The sequence below is a fragment of the Staurois parvus genome, unplaced genomic scaffold, assembly GCF_062004578.1.
Source record: "Staurois parvus isolate SC_StPar_1 unplaced genomic scaffold, SC_StPar_1.0 ptg000029l, whole genome shotgun sequence".
Lineage (NCBI taxonomy): Eukaryota > Metazoa > Chordata > Amphibia > Anura > Ranidae > Staurois > Staurois parvus.
The window spans coordinates 4,800,345-4,815,771 of record NW_028317825.1 but is presented as its reverse complement, the minus strand read 5'-3'; the positions used below and the strand labels follow the sequence as shown (position 1 = coordinate 4,815,771).

General features: G+C 42.5%; 1 protein-coding gene across 1 annotated transcript in view; it reads right to left on the bottom strand.

Annotated features, from left to right (window-relative positions):
- The window catches only part of BAZ1B (bromodomain adjacent to zinc finger domain 1B), a 93,866-nt gene extending 82,884 nt beyond the window's left edge, over positions 1-10,982 (bottom strand). The window contains exon 1 of the mRNA XM_089657409.1: positions 10,277-10,982. Within this exon, the coding sequence (XP_089513535.1) occupies positions 10,277-10,395 (119 nt within the window). The 5' untranslated portion in view covers positions 10,396-10,982. The remainder of the gene's footprint in view (positions 1-10,276) is intronic.
- Positions 10,983-15,427: the final 4,445 nt, after the last annotated feature.

Genomic DNA, 15,427 nt, shown 5'->3' with positions numbered 1-15,427 from the left:
AGTGCCACCTACCAGTGCCTCCTCATCAGTGCCCATCATTGAAGCCTCATTAGAGCATATCAGTGAAGGAGAAAAATCACTTATTTACAAAAATTTTATAACAAAAACTAAGAAAAAAATTTTTTTTTTCAAAATTCAGTGGTTTTTGGTTTAAAAAAAAAATAAAAAACCCAGAGGTGATTAAATACCACCTAAATAAAGCTCTATCACAAAATGATAAAAATGTCATATGGGTACAGTGTTGCATGACCGCGCAATTGTCATTCAAATTGCGACAGCACTGAAAGCTGGAAATTGGCCTGGGCAGGAAGGGGGTATAAGTGCCCTGTAGGCTACCGGTTAAATACCACAAAAAGAAAACGGTGTGTGAACAAAATGATAAAAATGTAGCTTGGGTACAGCGTTGCATGACCACATAATTGTCAGTGTGACAGCTTGGAAAGCTGAAAAATGGGCCTGGGCAGGAAGGGGGTAAAAGTGCCTGGTATTGAAGTGGTTAAGGTCGCCCAAGATCTTGCAGTAATAAAATATGCAACACTCATCACTGTGTCATACAAATCGATGTAGTGTTTACTTTAACTAGATATAATCATAGAACACATGAAACTTATGTCTGGGAAAAATTTTAGCAGCCAAGAGCTGTTTTTTTTTTTAGCCTCTCTATTATGAGAGGTAGAATGTTCTCTACATTGACTAGGAAGTGTCCACTGGTTCATGGACTAGGCTGACTGCTTTCTGAACTCTGCATGCATCTCAACACTCTTTAGCCAAATGTGTGTGGACCATTTAAAAAGGCAAGTAAAACAATATTTTAATCTAACTGAATGGCCCAGATTTAGGATATTCCATCTGCAATACCACTACGTAGCTTGTCACAAATAGTAAAATACACTCTATTGTACAGTTTAATGCCTTAGACTATATATGTTCATGCCCACTATAGAATATGTAAACCTTAAACAGATTTCAGTATTATAGTCATGTTGAATAAGTAAAAAATGTTTGATCAAGTTTAAAGGATTTGCTGCAGTTTAACAAATTAAGAAAAAAGCAAGCACACGCAGCACAACATTGACCGCAAAACCACAACTGTTTTTCTCTTTCAACTACAAATTTGGACAGGTAGAGGATGGTAAACCCTGTATACAAACACTAGGTATCATTTGGTACATTTTTCTGCATAACTTTTTTTTAAACTTTTCTTACACTCCAGCTACATATGATGTGTGGAAAGCAGTGAAACCTCCATACAGTACTACACATGCTCCCATCAGCAGACGCACACCACTAATAACCCCACATGTAAGAACAATAGAATGGCATTCCAGGCAATGGCCTTTCCCATAAAAGTAAAAAACAGAAGCAGGATCAGCATCACCGATGGGAAAAGCGGTCACACACAGATCCTTTGCCTGTTAACTGCAAGAGAACACAAGTTCTACATCTTGAATAATCGGAGTATCATTTTAGTATATTTAAAAATGTTTTTGCATGCCTAAAAATGACTTTGAACAGTTCATTTCTCAGGACAGGGTTTTGTTAGATCAACACCCCTTTCTGGTCTATGTTCTACTTGCATACTGATAAGAATAGAGTGGGTAGTCCTCCCAAAGGCTTGTCCTGAACAACTCACTATTACATTTAAAACAGTACTCAAAATTTGTTGAAAGTGGACTAATACGAAAGAGATGGTATGTTCCAGGGATGTGGCTAAAATGGATCAGCTTCACGTGTACTAATTGTACTGCATACTTCAGGGCTTCATATGTTGTATGTATGGAAACATAACTGTGTGCCTATTGCTGTGCCAAGTTTATCTACATTCCATTCAAATGTGATTTTATTGTAAAAGTTGTTATACGATTTCTTCAAAATAAAGAATTAAAAAAGAGAAAGTGGACTAATACAGCTACAAATCAATTTGTATAACATTTCAGAATGTTTGGGCCAAATGTGTAGAGGGAGATGCCATGGCATTATTGAATAACTGATAACATTTGCAACAACCCACAGCAACCAATAAAAATGCTCATTTATCTGAAGACAATCTAAATCCTGATTAGAAGTAATAGCCAATACCTCTCATCACAGGTCACTGTTTATAAACATGACAAACCAATGTAGGCCAAAAATAATGCGATTCTTTCCGGCAACCAGTCGGTGTTGATGGGGGGGGGGATCCACTCCTGTGGAGCTATTGAGATCTCTCATCCGGGGGCACAGGGAGCAGTCCCTGCTGGAAGAACAGGGATTGCTAGTGGCTATAGCGGTTGGTGATAATTGCATGTAAAAATCAGAAATGCTGGTTGTACCCAAATCAATCGACTTGGGTACAATTGGCCAGCTCATATGACAGTGGTAATCTTAGCCAGTCCCTACTGAACAGGCAGAAATTCAAACCCTCTATGGCCAGCTTAAAGCAGACTCGCTCAACCTTTTGGCACAGGAGAACTTTCTGGGCTCAGTGAACCACAGCTAATAATTATGATATCTAGACATTAGTGGGATGGTCAGTGGGAAGAATGTTCTCTTTACGTTTGAAGTTAGTGGAAAGAATTCTTACCTTGCAAACAGCCTTTGCCATTTTTAAGCTCTTTTTAACCGTTTCCTGTCTGCCCTAAAGCAGAAGTACTGCTACAAGGCGGCACTGGAGCGATATATATATACAGTTGTGTCCAAAATTATTCAACCCCCAATGCTGTAAAGGGGTTTAGGGACTATAGTGTACATTTGGAATTGTATTCAGAATCAAATCCTACAAGGACGTTGTAACTACCCAAATGCAACTAAAATGACATCAATTGTTTATGTAATACAGTAGTAAATGGTTCTTATGTGGTTTCTTCATTGCCACAATTATTCAACCCCTTAAAGACTACCACTCTGAAGAACAGAGGTTCATACAGGTGCTTTCCATCAGGTATTGAAAACACCTGTGGATGTCACCGAGCAGCAATCAAGCATAATAAGCACCAATTAGGCAGCTTTAAAATGACTGTGATACTCAGCTCCTTCTAGACATTTACTGGTGTGGTTACAAACATGGTGAAGGCAAGAGAATGGTCCAGGAAGACAAGAGAAGAGGTGATTTCTCTTCACAGGAAGGGCAATGGCTATAAGAAGATTGCAAAGATGTTAAACATACCAAGAGACACCTTAGGAAGCATCATTCGCAAATTCAAGGCAAAGGGCACTGTTGAAACGCTACCTGGTCGTGGCAGAAAGAAGATGCTGACTTCGACTGCTGTGCGCTACCTGAAGCGTAGAGTGGAGAGAAGTCCCCGTGTGACTGCTGAGGAACTGAGAAAAGATTTGTCAGATGTGGGTACAGAAGTTTCAGCCCAGACAATAAGACGCACACTGCGTAATGAAGGCCTCCGTGCCAGAACTCCCAGGCGTACCCCCTTGCTGTCTCCAAAGAATAAGAAGAGTCGACTGCAGTATGCCAAAAGCCATGTGGACAAACCACAAAAGTTGTGGGATAGTGTTCTGTGGACTGATGAAACAAAATTAGAACTGTTTGGGCCCATGGATCAACGCTATGTTTGGAGGAGGAAGAACAAGGCCTATGATGAAAAGAACACCTTGCCTACTGTGAAGCATGGTGGAGGGTCAATCATGCTTTGGGGCTGTTTTGCTTCTGCAGGTACAGGGAAGCTTCAGCGTGTGCAAGGTACCATGAATTCTCTTCAGTACCAGGAGATATTGGATGGAAACGTGATGCAGTCCGTCACACACCTGAGGCTTGGGAGACGTTGGACCTTTCAACAGGACAATGATCCCAAGCATACCTCCAAGTCCACTAGAGCATGGTTGCAGAGGAAAGGCTGGAACATTTTGGAGTGGCCATCGCAGTCACCAGACTTAAATCCGATTGAGAACCTCTGGTGGGACTTAAAGAAAGCAGTTGCAGTGCGCAAGCCTAAGAATGTGACTGAACTGGAGGCCTTTGCCCATGAAGAATGGGCGAAGATACCCGTAGATCGCTGCAAGACACTTGTGTCAAGCTATGCTTCACGTTTAAAAGCTGTTATAACTGTAAAAGGATGCTGTACTAAGTACTAAGATTGAATGTCACTTGGGGGTTGAATAAAACTGATAATGCTGTGAGCACAGAAAAGACATTTGTGGTTATTTCATTATAACTGTTATGTTATATTTGTCTGACCTACAAGTGCCTCTTTAATGTAAATGTAAGCAAGATGACTGAATGATCAAAAGCAATGTCAAACTGGCCAAAACACTCAATTTCAGTGGGGGTTGAATAATTTTGGACACAACTGTATATATATATATATATATATATATATATATATATATATATATATATATATATATATCTCTCTATCTATCTATATACATACACACACACACACACACACACACACACACACACACATATACACATATATACATATACACGATTTTGAAGTTCTGGGTAGAGGGCACGTGTGTCCTACCCACGCCGCCATTTGCAGCCTCGGCTGTCAATCACCAGGTCCCAGCTGGTGATTGCTGAGCATCTCCGAAGGGGGGGGTTTTAAACAATACAGTTCTCTCCCGTCACTGCTTTGCATGGCTGTGCATAGCCGAACCATACAAAACAGTGTGCTTACAGCGAAGCACTAACAGCACACTTTGTAAAACGCACACAGTTAACCCTTTTCTTGCCCCTCATGTTAACCCCTTCCTGCCCAGTGCCATTAGTACAGTGTCAGTGCTTTTTATTAGTACTGATCACTGTATTGGTGTCACCGGCATCCCCAGTGACACCAAGTCAGTTCCACCCAGTGTCAGAATGCTCGCCACAGTCCTGCTATAAGTTGCTTATTGTCGCCATTACTAGCAGAAGTAATTTAAAAAAAATTCCAGTATACAGTCATGGCCAAAATTGTTGGCACCCTTGATATTTCTCCAGGAAATCATGTATTTCTCACGAAACGTATTGCATTAACACATGTTTTGCTATACACGTTTATTCCCTTTGTGTGTATTGGGACAAAACAAAAAAAGGGAGGAAAGAAAGCAAATTCGACATAATGTCACACAAACCTCCAAAAATGGGCTGGACAAAAGTATTGGCACCCTTTCACAACTGCGGATAAATAAGAATGTTACAAGCATGTGATGCTCCTGTAAACTCACCTGGGGCAAGTAACAGGTGTGGGCAATATAGAAATCACACCTGAAAGCAGATAAAAAGGAGACGTTCACTTAACCTTTGCATTGTGTGTCTGTCTGTGCCACACTAAGCATGGACAACAGAAAGAGGAGACGAGAACTGTCTGAGGACCTGAGAACCAAAATTGTGGCAAAATATCAACAATCTCAAGGTTACAAGTCCATCTCCAGAGAACTAGATTTGCCTTTGTCCACAGTGCGCAACATTATCAAGAAGTTTGCAACCCATGGCACTGTAGCTAATCTCCCTGGTCGTGGACGGATGAGGAAAATTGATGAAAGATTGCAACGCAGAATAGTCCGGATGGTGGATAAGCAGCCCCAAACATGTTCCAAAGACATTCAAGCTGTCCTGCAGGCTCAGGGAGCATCAGTGTCAGCGCGAACTATCCGTCGACATTTAAATGAAATGAAACGCTATGGCAGGAGACCCAGGAGGACCCCACTGCTGACACAGAGACATAAAAAAGCAAGACTACAGTTTGCCAAAATGTACTTGAGTAAGCCAAAAGCCTTCTGGGAAAACGTCTTGTGGACAGATGAGACCAAGATAGAGCTTTTCGGTAAAGCACATCATTCTACTGTTTACCGAAAACGGAATGAGGCCTACAAAGAACAAAACACAGTACCTACGGTAAAATATGGTGGAGGTTCAATGATGTTTTGGGGTTGTTTTGCTGCCTCTGGCACTGGGTGCCTTGACTGTGTGCAAGGCATCATGAAATCTGAGGATTACCAAAGGATTTTGGGTCGCACTGTAGGGCCCAGTGTCAGAAAGCTGGGTTTGCGTCCAAGATCCTGGGTCTTCCAGCAGGACAATGACCCCAAACATACGTCAAAAAGCACTCAGAAATGGATGGCAAAGAAGCGCTGGAGAGTTCTGAAGTGGCCAGCAATGAGCCCAGATCTAAATCCCATTGAACACCTGTGGAGAGATCTTAAAATTGCTGTTGGGAAAAGGTGTCCTTCCAATAAGAGAGACCTGGAGCTGTTTGCAAAGGAAGAGTGGTCCAAAATTCCGGGTGAGAGGTGTCAGAAGCTTATTGATGGTTATAGGAAGCGACTGATTTCAGTTATGTTTTCCAAAGGGTGTGCAACCAAATATTAAGTTAAGGGTGCCAATACTTTTGTCCAGCCCATTTTTGGGGTTTTGTGTGACATTATGTCATATTTGCTTTTCTGCCTCTGTTTTATATTTGTTCCAATACATACAAAGGGAATAAACATGTGTATAGCAAAACATGTGTTAATGCAATACCTTTTTTGTGTGAAATACTTGATTTTCAGGAAAAATATCAAGGGTGCCAACAATTTCGGCCATGACTGTATATACTGCCATTTGTAGACGCCATCACTTTCACATTAACCAATTAACTCACACGTATTGGTATTTTTTTTTTTTTTTTTTTTTAAGCAAAGACATGTAGCAGAATACATTTTGGCCTAAATTTGACAAAATTTGATTTAAATTTTTCTTACTGGACATGTTTAATAGCAAAAAGTCAAAAATATTGTTTTGTTCTCAAAATGGTCGGTCTCTATAGCACAAAAAAAGAAAAAATGCACAGGCGAATACCACTGAAGAAAAAACTATTCATGGGGGGGGGGGGGGAATAAATAAATATTTCATTTGGGTGCAGTGTAGCATGACTGCGCAATTTTCAGTTAAACTAATAGCGCCGTAGCTCAAAAAGAAAAATGGCCTGATGAGGAAGGAAGGGGGGATCCTCTGGAGGCCAAGTGGATAAAGAAAAAAAAAAAAAAAAAAAAAAAAAGTTATACGTACTCCCCTACTTCGAGTAAGCAGCTTGCTGCACAGCCCCACTGGCTGTGTCCATAGAGTAGTAGGAAAATCTGAATAAATCCTCTGCACATTTCCATACACCCTTAAACATTTCTAGCAAACTTAGCTTAAAACAGGGATGGGATTTTTAGGTCACATACATTGCTTTTAAAAACAGGCTTAGCTCTGGTTTGTGTGATTTGACCGTTCACAATGCATCCACTGATCGGCAATGGAACTGTTCGAAGTCGGAGTCTCACTGATTGGAAAACTAGTTCCTGCACTGCATTTCCCTAATTCAGGGTGCGACTTGCACAGATGTCTATCAAGTCGCACTGCTGTGCAATGTCAAGTAAAGTCGTGCAGTTTAAAGTCCAATCCTTTGTGAACCAGGTCTTAAAGCAGAACTCCAAGCACTCCGCTAAATACACGGAGTGTGTGTATATCTTATAAATAAAACAATGTTTTATGCACCAAAATGTTTGTTTATCTCTCCATTCATTCCAAATATTTACACATCTCAGCCCTGACAAGGGAGGGGACCTGATCTCTCTCTGTTGTGGTTAGGGCCAGTTCACACAGCAGTTTAGTGTGTGGGCAGAGCTCTGTCCAGGCTGCAGTGAGTAGCAAGCAGTGAGATGCACGTTTTACCATCTTACAAAACTCCCTTTTCTAAAAACGTTATTTGAAGTGTACAAAATTGACACTTCATGTGGTGAACGTGGTGCATTGCACTGCTGTACAGTGACATGTGGTACTTTCCTGTGTAGTGAAAAAATCCAGTATGTCTGCATTTTATCCAAGCTCACTGCACAGCTGCTCTGTTGCAGTGTGAACAAAGAAAAAACTACTTTTCATTGCATTTTAGTAGTGACTGGCACTCTTCCAGTGTGGAAAAACGGGAGTCACTGCAATAAACGTTAAAAAAAAAAAAAAAAAGAAGGGGGGGGGGGGGGCACTCAAGTGTGAAACTTTAAATTAAAAAAAGAAATTAAAAAAAAAATGCAAAACAATTGTTTTTTTTCCTTTATTAAATGCAGAGGTGACACATGCCAAAATGAATGAACTCCCATCATCTCAGACTAACCAATAAAAATGGGCTGAGATGTGTACCCAGGGGGACTGTCTGAATATGTCAGCAGCCAGTGAGGGAGCTCTGAGACAATGCAGCTCTGCCGGGGATGAGAGTATAGCTCCACTATATGTAAAAGACCCAGGTCTCCTCCTCAGTCTATAGCTGGCCATAGATGGATTAAGAGTTCAGCAAGGACTGGCTGAATTTATCCATCCAGGGTCATTCCTCTTTGAGAGGAGTCCATTTAGTGATCGACTCCTCTCAATCAGAATGCTGGAAAATTTGCGTTTGATCAGCACATGTAGCCAATTGGCTGCAGCGTGATCAATGTATTCTGGCAGAGCAGGAGTCAGAATACAACACAGAGGGGAGGATTCCTTCAATCGCATCGACTGTTTGGATGTAGGAATCTTATAAAAAGGAAACATCTTTGGCCAAGTTAAAGCGGAACTAATCCCACCGATTTAACAGTCTCAAAAAAGTTACATTCCCGGCATGCAACTGTCACATTTGCTTGTGCTGTCAACCCAAATGGTCAGACCATCAACTTGCTGGTGTCACAACTCTTCAAATGTGCAGCACCATGGCAGCTGCAGATCAAAGAGGCCAAGATGGCAGCTTCCTTGGTTGAAAGATGGCAGCTTCCTTGGTTGAAAAAGTATAGAAGAAGGTTAGATCGGCTTGAAGGCTGGACAGAGAAAGGAAAAGCAGCAACAATGATGAGTTCACCTGTCACCATGCTCTCTCCTCCTATCAGCATTTTTCTAGAGGTCCCTAAAACTGTGTGAGCTCTGCTATAGACTCCCAGAGGCTGATCCCAAGCCAAACTCACAATAAAAATATGTTGAATAGTGTATTGATGATGATTACAGGGCTGCATTAAAAAGTAATAAATTACAGCTCACCTATCAGATGTGATTGCATTAGTTTTTTTTGTCACCCCTTCCTTTTTTAGGCTTGTTTGCCCGTGGTCATTTGGTCTCCCTGCCAGCAAAACACAATGTTCACTGCTAGCGGCTATCGCGGAGATCGCATGCAAAAATACAACTTGTCAATCCATAGACTGACTTCAGTACAACCAACCTGCCTATAGATGGATCCAATTTTGGCTATTCCCTACTTAGAGTGCTAACACTCTGGAGCCCAGAGAGCACCTCTGGACAGCAGAATTGTCAGTCAGGGAGAGGACAGAAGTGTTAGATGTACTAGCAGATTTAGATACACCAACAGACTGAAGCCAAACTCCAGTTAACAGAAGATTTTTCCTTTTGGGATAAGGGTTTTACATAAAATAAAGTTACACCCTTGTTGTTGAGAACCCCGGTTGTGTGTGTCAGCTTAGATGGCAAGGCATTTTCCTGTGATTTTCATATAGTTATGATTTGTAAGGGGGGGGGGGGGGGGGGAGTTGGTCTCTCTCTGAAAGGCAGGTCAGTAACACAGGAGACTTGGCAAACGTCACACTGGAATCATATGTGATGTGATCAGACAAGCATTTCATGTGCGATTTACATAGAACTCTACACACTGCTACAAAGACACAACTTTTTTCAAAACGCACAGCATACAGGTGAACGACCTCCATAGGAACTCATTTTATTGTCCATGTCATGCGATTCCCCGTGGTCTAAAATGCATTCCAAAACCACATCAATGTAAACCCGGGTTAAATGCTATATCTGCATGACAGCTGGTTCTGTTACTAGCAGAACTACCAGATGAAACAAGAAAAATAACTAAAAACAAACACTAAATCAACCAGCACATCTAAGATGCAATGTGTGCCTTCTGGGCTTAATACATCTTGAAGGCTGGCAGTGATGAGAGAAGCAGCTGACTGATAAGCCCATCCCTGTCACTCTGCTCTCTCCTCCAATCAGCAGGCTTCTAGAACTCCATGAAACTCGAGGCTGATCCCAAGCCAACGCCAGGTACTTACAATGACAACCCTCTGAACAGCGTATTGATGATCGGACTGGTCCGATATGTCACAGACGTCACACCACTCATACGGAAGCGCCTAAACAATGGCAGGACAAGGCCGGCTCCCCGGAACTGCCTACAAATAGCCGGCTCCCCGGAACTGCCTACAAATAGCCGGCTCCCCCTGATCGGCTCCAGCTGAGTCCCGAGCTCTCCGGTATACAGATCCCCCCATCCCCAGCACAGCGCTCACCTCCCTCCCCCACCCCCGCTGATGCTGAGGTCAGGCTCCCCGCAGCGGTCAGGAAGGATACTCTTGGCTCTTGAACGCCTCCTTGGTGTGTTCTATAATGAGCACCTCCTCTCCCTCGGAAGGCGGCTCGCTCAACGGCTTGACCAGCGGGAAAGGCCTGCGGCCCAACAGCGGCGCCATCCCGAAAGCAACGCGAAGGGTCGGTGCGTGGCTCCGGAGAAAACAACGGCCCTGCTCCGCGTCTGCTGATGACGTAGCTGTACAGAAACTGCGCGTCTATCACGGCCAGCCCCCTCCGGTTTCCCGCCCTGGTTCCGTACACACACAAGAAAAGAAGGGATTGAAAAATGGCGGGAGATTCCCTTCCGCCGCCGGCTCCCTCCTCCTCCTCACCGTCTCGCACACAACCATGAATACGCCGAGCACCCGGTCACGCCTTCAGCCGTCACAACCAACGATTCCATTGGAGTTTAACGAAGCCGGGTTTTACCGTTCGCGTTTCCGATTGGCTGTTGTTTTCCGTGCACACGCCCCTTTCCTTTTTACCTTTCTTTAGCAAGGTTGGTTGTAGCGCGGCAACGGGGTCGCAGATGTCACTAATATTGACGGGTTTTTTAATACGAGGAACTTTATTGCGATAAACAAATACGAATGCGATAAGGACGTTCTGCCGCTTTTGTCTGTTGATTTTTCTTTTTTCTTTCGGGGAACCAAACCCGCCGTGATGACGTTACCAAGCCTTTCCCGCACGCCAAAGCGGCCTATTAGTGAAGAAGGGCCCCGGTGTCAGGAACAATGACAGCCTGCTGAGACTGGCAGGGGGAGGGGCCAGCCAGGCTTCTGAGGCTGGCAGGCGGTGGGGCGGGGTCAGCCGGGCTGCTGCACTCATCTCATTGGCTTATCTCTTTCCCTTTCATAAGTAGAGCAGAAGTGTGCCATGGGCCAATACATAGAGATTTCACATTCTGCCTTTAGTATTCCAGCATCTGCATGGTTGTCCTATGTCCCTAGTTATTTACCCCTCCAAACCAAGGATCCAAGTACTAGCCTAGGCATTGTTTTTACTTTAACCACTTGCCCTCCTGAGGATTTACCCCCCTTAATGACCAGGCCTCTTTTTGGTACTCAGCGCTGCACTAATTCAACTGATAATTGCGCGGTCATGCAATGCTGCACCCAAACGAAATTTACGTCCTTTTTTTCAGACAAATAGAGCTTTCTTTCAGTGGTATTTGATCACCTGTGCGCTTTTCATTTTTCACGGTATAAACAAAAAAAGGCCAAAAATTTTTGAAGAAAAACAATATTTTTTACTTTCAGCTATAAAAAATATATAGTAAACTCAAAATTGGTTATAAATTTAGGCCAAAATGTATTCTGCTCCATGTTTTTGGTAAAAAAAATACCAATAAGTGTATATTGATTGCTTTATGTGAAGGTTATAGCGTCTACAAACTATGGTATAGATGCTGCAATTTACGCCATTTTTTTGCTATACAGCGCTGCGCTAGTTTAACGGACAATTGTGCGGTCATACAATACGGTACATAAATTTACATCCTTTTTTCCCCACAAATTGAGATTTCTTTCGGTGGTATTTGATCGCCTGTGCGATTTTTATTTTTTGCGCTATAAAAAAAAGGCTGACAATTTTGAGGGAAAAAAACAATATTTTGGACTTTTTGATATAAAACATGTCCAGTAAAAAACAATGTAAAAATCAAATTTAGTCATAAATTTTGGCCAAAATGCATTCTGCGACATGTCTTTGCTGAAAAAAAAAACAATACATGTAAATTAATTGGTTTACGTGAAAGTTATAGCGTTTACAAATGGCGGAAAAGATACTGGGATTTTTAGGGTTTTTTTTAATACTAATAATGGCGGCGATCAGTGACTTATGGCGGGACTGCGGCGGACATTCTGACATTGGGGGGTACTGACTTGGGGTCACTGACATCCCCAGTGACACCAATAGAGTGATCAATGCAAAAAAAAAACACTGACACTGTACTAATGGCACTGGGGAGGAAGGGGTTAAGTTTATTATTCAGGGAAAGGGTTAACTGTGTGAGTGGAGTGTTTTACTAGGGGGCGGGGGTGTGTACTGCAGGGAACACCGCTGATCGGGAGAGAGAAACTCTTCTGTCCCGATCGGCATGTCCTGGAGCTGTCAGGGAACTGACAGAAAGCACAACTACTGCAGCTGTGCTATCTGTCAGCGATTGCCGCCGATCGCCGGGACATAGCCGGTAACGACCGGCTGTGACCCAGCGACTGACATCCGCAGCTGTGATCGGCGGGACAGGTAGGGCGGTGGCGCGCCTCGCGCACGTCCCCTACCTGTTTACAAAACACACATTTTAAAACGTGCTTTTGCCCAGCCATGCTGCCCTGCCGCCGTATTTATACAGTGGCTGGGTGGCATGTGGTTAACCACTTTCCCTCCAGAGGATTTGCACTCGTTCCTGACCAGGTAATTTTTTGTGATACGGCGCTGCGTTACTTTAACAATTGCACGGTCATGCGACACTTCACCCAAATTAAATTTACATCCTTTTTTTCCCCCCACAAATAGAGCTTTTTTTTGTTGGTATTTGATCGCCTGTGCATTTTTCATTTTTTTGAGCTATAAACAAAAAAAGACCAACAATTTTGAAAAAAAAATGTTTTTGACTTTTTGCTATTAACTTCTTCCCTTCCTCGCTATAGCTGAAGGGCAGCCACATCACAGTTGTCTAATTGTGGGACGACGTCCATGGATGTCATTCCAGAACACGTGCCGCCGGTGATCGCTGTGTCCTACAGATAGCTGATCAACGGCTAATCACAGCGGCCTTTTACCACGTGATCAGCTGTGTACAGTGACCAGTAAATACAGTTGCCAGTTATCGGCTGCACTTAACAGCGTGAGGAAAGCACTGCTGATGACCAGCAATTGTGAGAGAAGTTAACAGCACTGATCATCAGGACACTGATCATCACTGCCATGATGATCAGTGCCCTGCAGTACCACCCACCTGTGCCCTGCAGTGCCACCCACATGTGCCTAGCAGTGCCATCCACCTGTGCGCAGCAGTGCCACCCATCTGTGCTGCCTAGCAGTGACATCAGTCAGTGCCACCCATCAGTTCCAGCTCATCAGTGCCAACTATCAGTGCTGCCTCATCAATGCACATCAGCGAAGGAGAAAAATTACCTGTTTGCAAAATTTTATAATAGACAAAGAAAACCTTTTTTTTTTCCAAATTTTCTCTTTTTTTTGTTTATAGAGCAAAAAATAAAACACCCAGTGGCTATTAAATACCACCAATAGAAATCTCAGTTTGATGAAAAATGTCCTATGAGTACAGTGTTGCATGACCGTGCAATTGTCATTCAAAGTGTGACAGTGCTGAAAATTGGCCTGGGCAGGAAGGGGGTGACAGTGCCCAGTAGGCAAGTGTTTGAGTCCAGTAAAAAAAAAAAAATTAATTCTTCATAAATTTAGGCCAAAATGTATTCTGTTACATATGTTTGCTAAAAAAAATCAACAAGGATGATTTTTGTGTACATAAACATATCAGTTTATAATCAAAATATTGCGCAAAAAGCAATGATGTATAGTGCTGCATAGTAACCAATAACCACTAAGCTTATAGTAGTTTAACCACTTGCTCTCCTGAGGATTTATCCCCCTTCCTAACCAGGCCATTTTTTGCATTACTTTAACTGACAATTGCGCAGTCGTGCAACGCTACACCCAAATTAAATTTATGTCTTTTTTTCCCATGAATTGAGCTTTCTTTCTTTCAGTGGTATTTGATTGCCTGTGCAATTTTTCTTTTTTTGCGCTATAAAAAAAAAGACTGACAATTTTGAGAAAAAAACAATACTTTTGACTTTTTGCTATTAAACACGTCCAGTAAAAAAATCAAATTTCGTCATAAATTTAGGCCAAAATGTATTCTGCTACATGTCTTTGCTAAAAAAAATCCAAATACGTGTAAATTAATTGGTTTACATGACAGTTATAGTGTCTACAAATGGCGGTATATATACTGGAATTTTTACTAGTAATGGCGGCGATCAGCAACTTATTGTGGGACTGTGCAGGCATTCTGACAATGGGGGGGGGGGGACTAACTGTCACTGACATCTCTAGTGACTCTAATACAGTGATCAGTGTCAATAAAAAGCACTGATACTGTACTAATGACACTGGGCAGGAAGGGGTTAACATCTGGGGCAATCAAAAGGTTAACTGTGTGCTGTGTGTGTTTTGCTGTGTATGTTTTACTAGGGAGACACGCTTCTTTGTATTGCAAATACAAAGCAGCATGTTCATTCTGACGGGAGAGATCTGTTTTGTTTATATACAGACCTCTCCCGTTAGCTCTGCCGACAATCACGGAGTCCCGGCTGAGAATTGGCGGCCAGGATCCAGTGACTGACATGCCGAGGAGCCAATAGCGGCACAGGTAGGGGGCGCGTGCGCAACTCCTACCTGGAAATGCAAAATCACACACATATATATACAGTGGGGATCGAAAGTTTGGGCACCCCAGCTAAAAATTTGTATTAATGTGCATAAAGAAGCCAAGGAAAGATGGAAAAATCTCCAAAAGGCATCAAATTACAGATTAGACATTCTTATAATATGTCAACAAAAGTTAGATTTTATTTCCATCATTTACACTTTCAAAATAACAGAAAACAAAAAATGGCGTCTGCAAAAGTTTGGGCACCCTGCAGAATTTATAGTATGCACTGCCCCCGTTGCAAAGCTGAGACCTGCCAGTGTCATGGATTGTTCTCAATCATCGTCTGGGAAGACCAGGTTATGTCAATCTCAAAGGTTTTAAATGCCCAGACTCATCTGACCTTGCCCCAACAATCAGCACCATGGGTTCTTCTAAGCAGTTTTCTAGAAAACTGAAACTGAAAATAGTTGACGCTCTCAAAGCTGGAGAAGGCTATAAGGAGATAGCAAAGCGTTTTCAGATGTCAATATCCTCTGTTTGGAATGTAATTAAGAAATGGCAGTCATCAGGAACAGTGGAAGTTAAAGCAAGATCTGGAAGACCAAGAAAAATATCAGACAGAACAGCTCGCAGGATTGTGAGAAAAACAATTCAAAACCCATGTTTGACTGCACGATCCCTCCAGAAAGATCTGGCAGACACTGGAGTTGTGGTACACTATTCCACTATAAAGAGATACTTGTACAAAT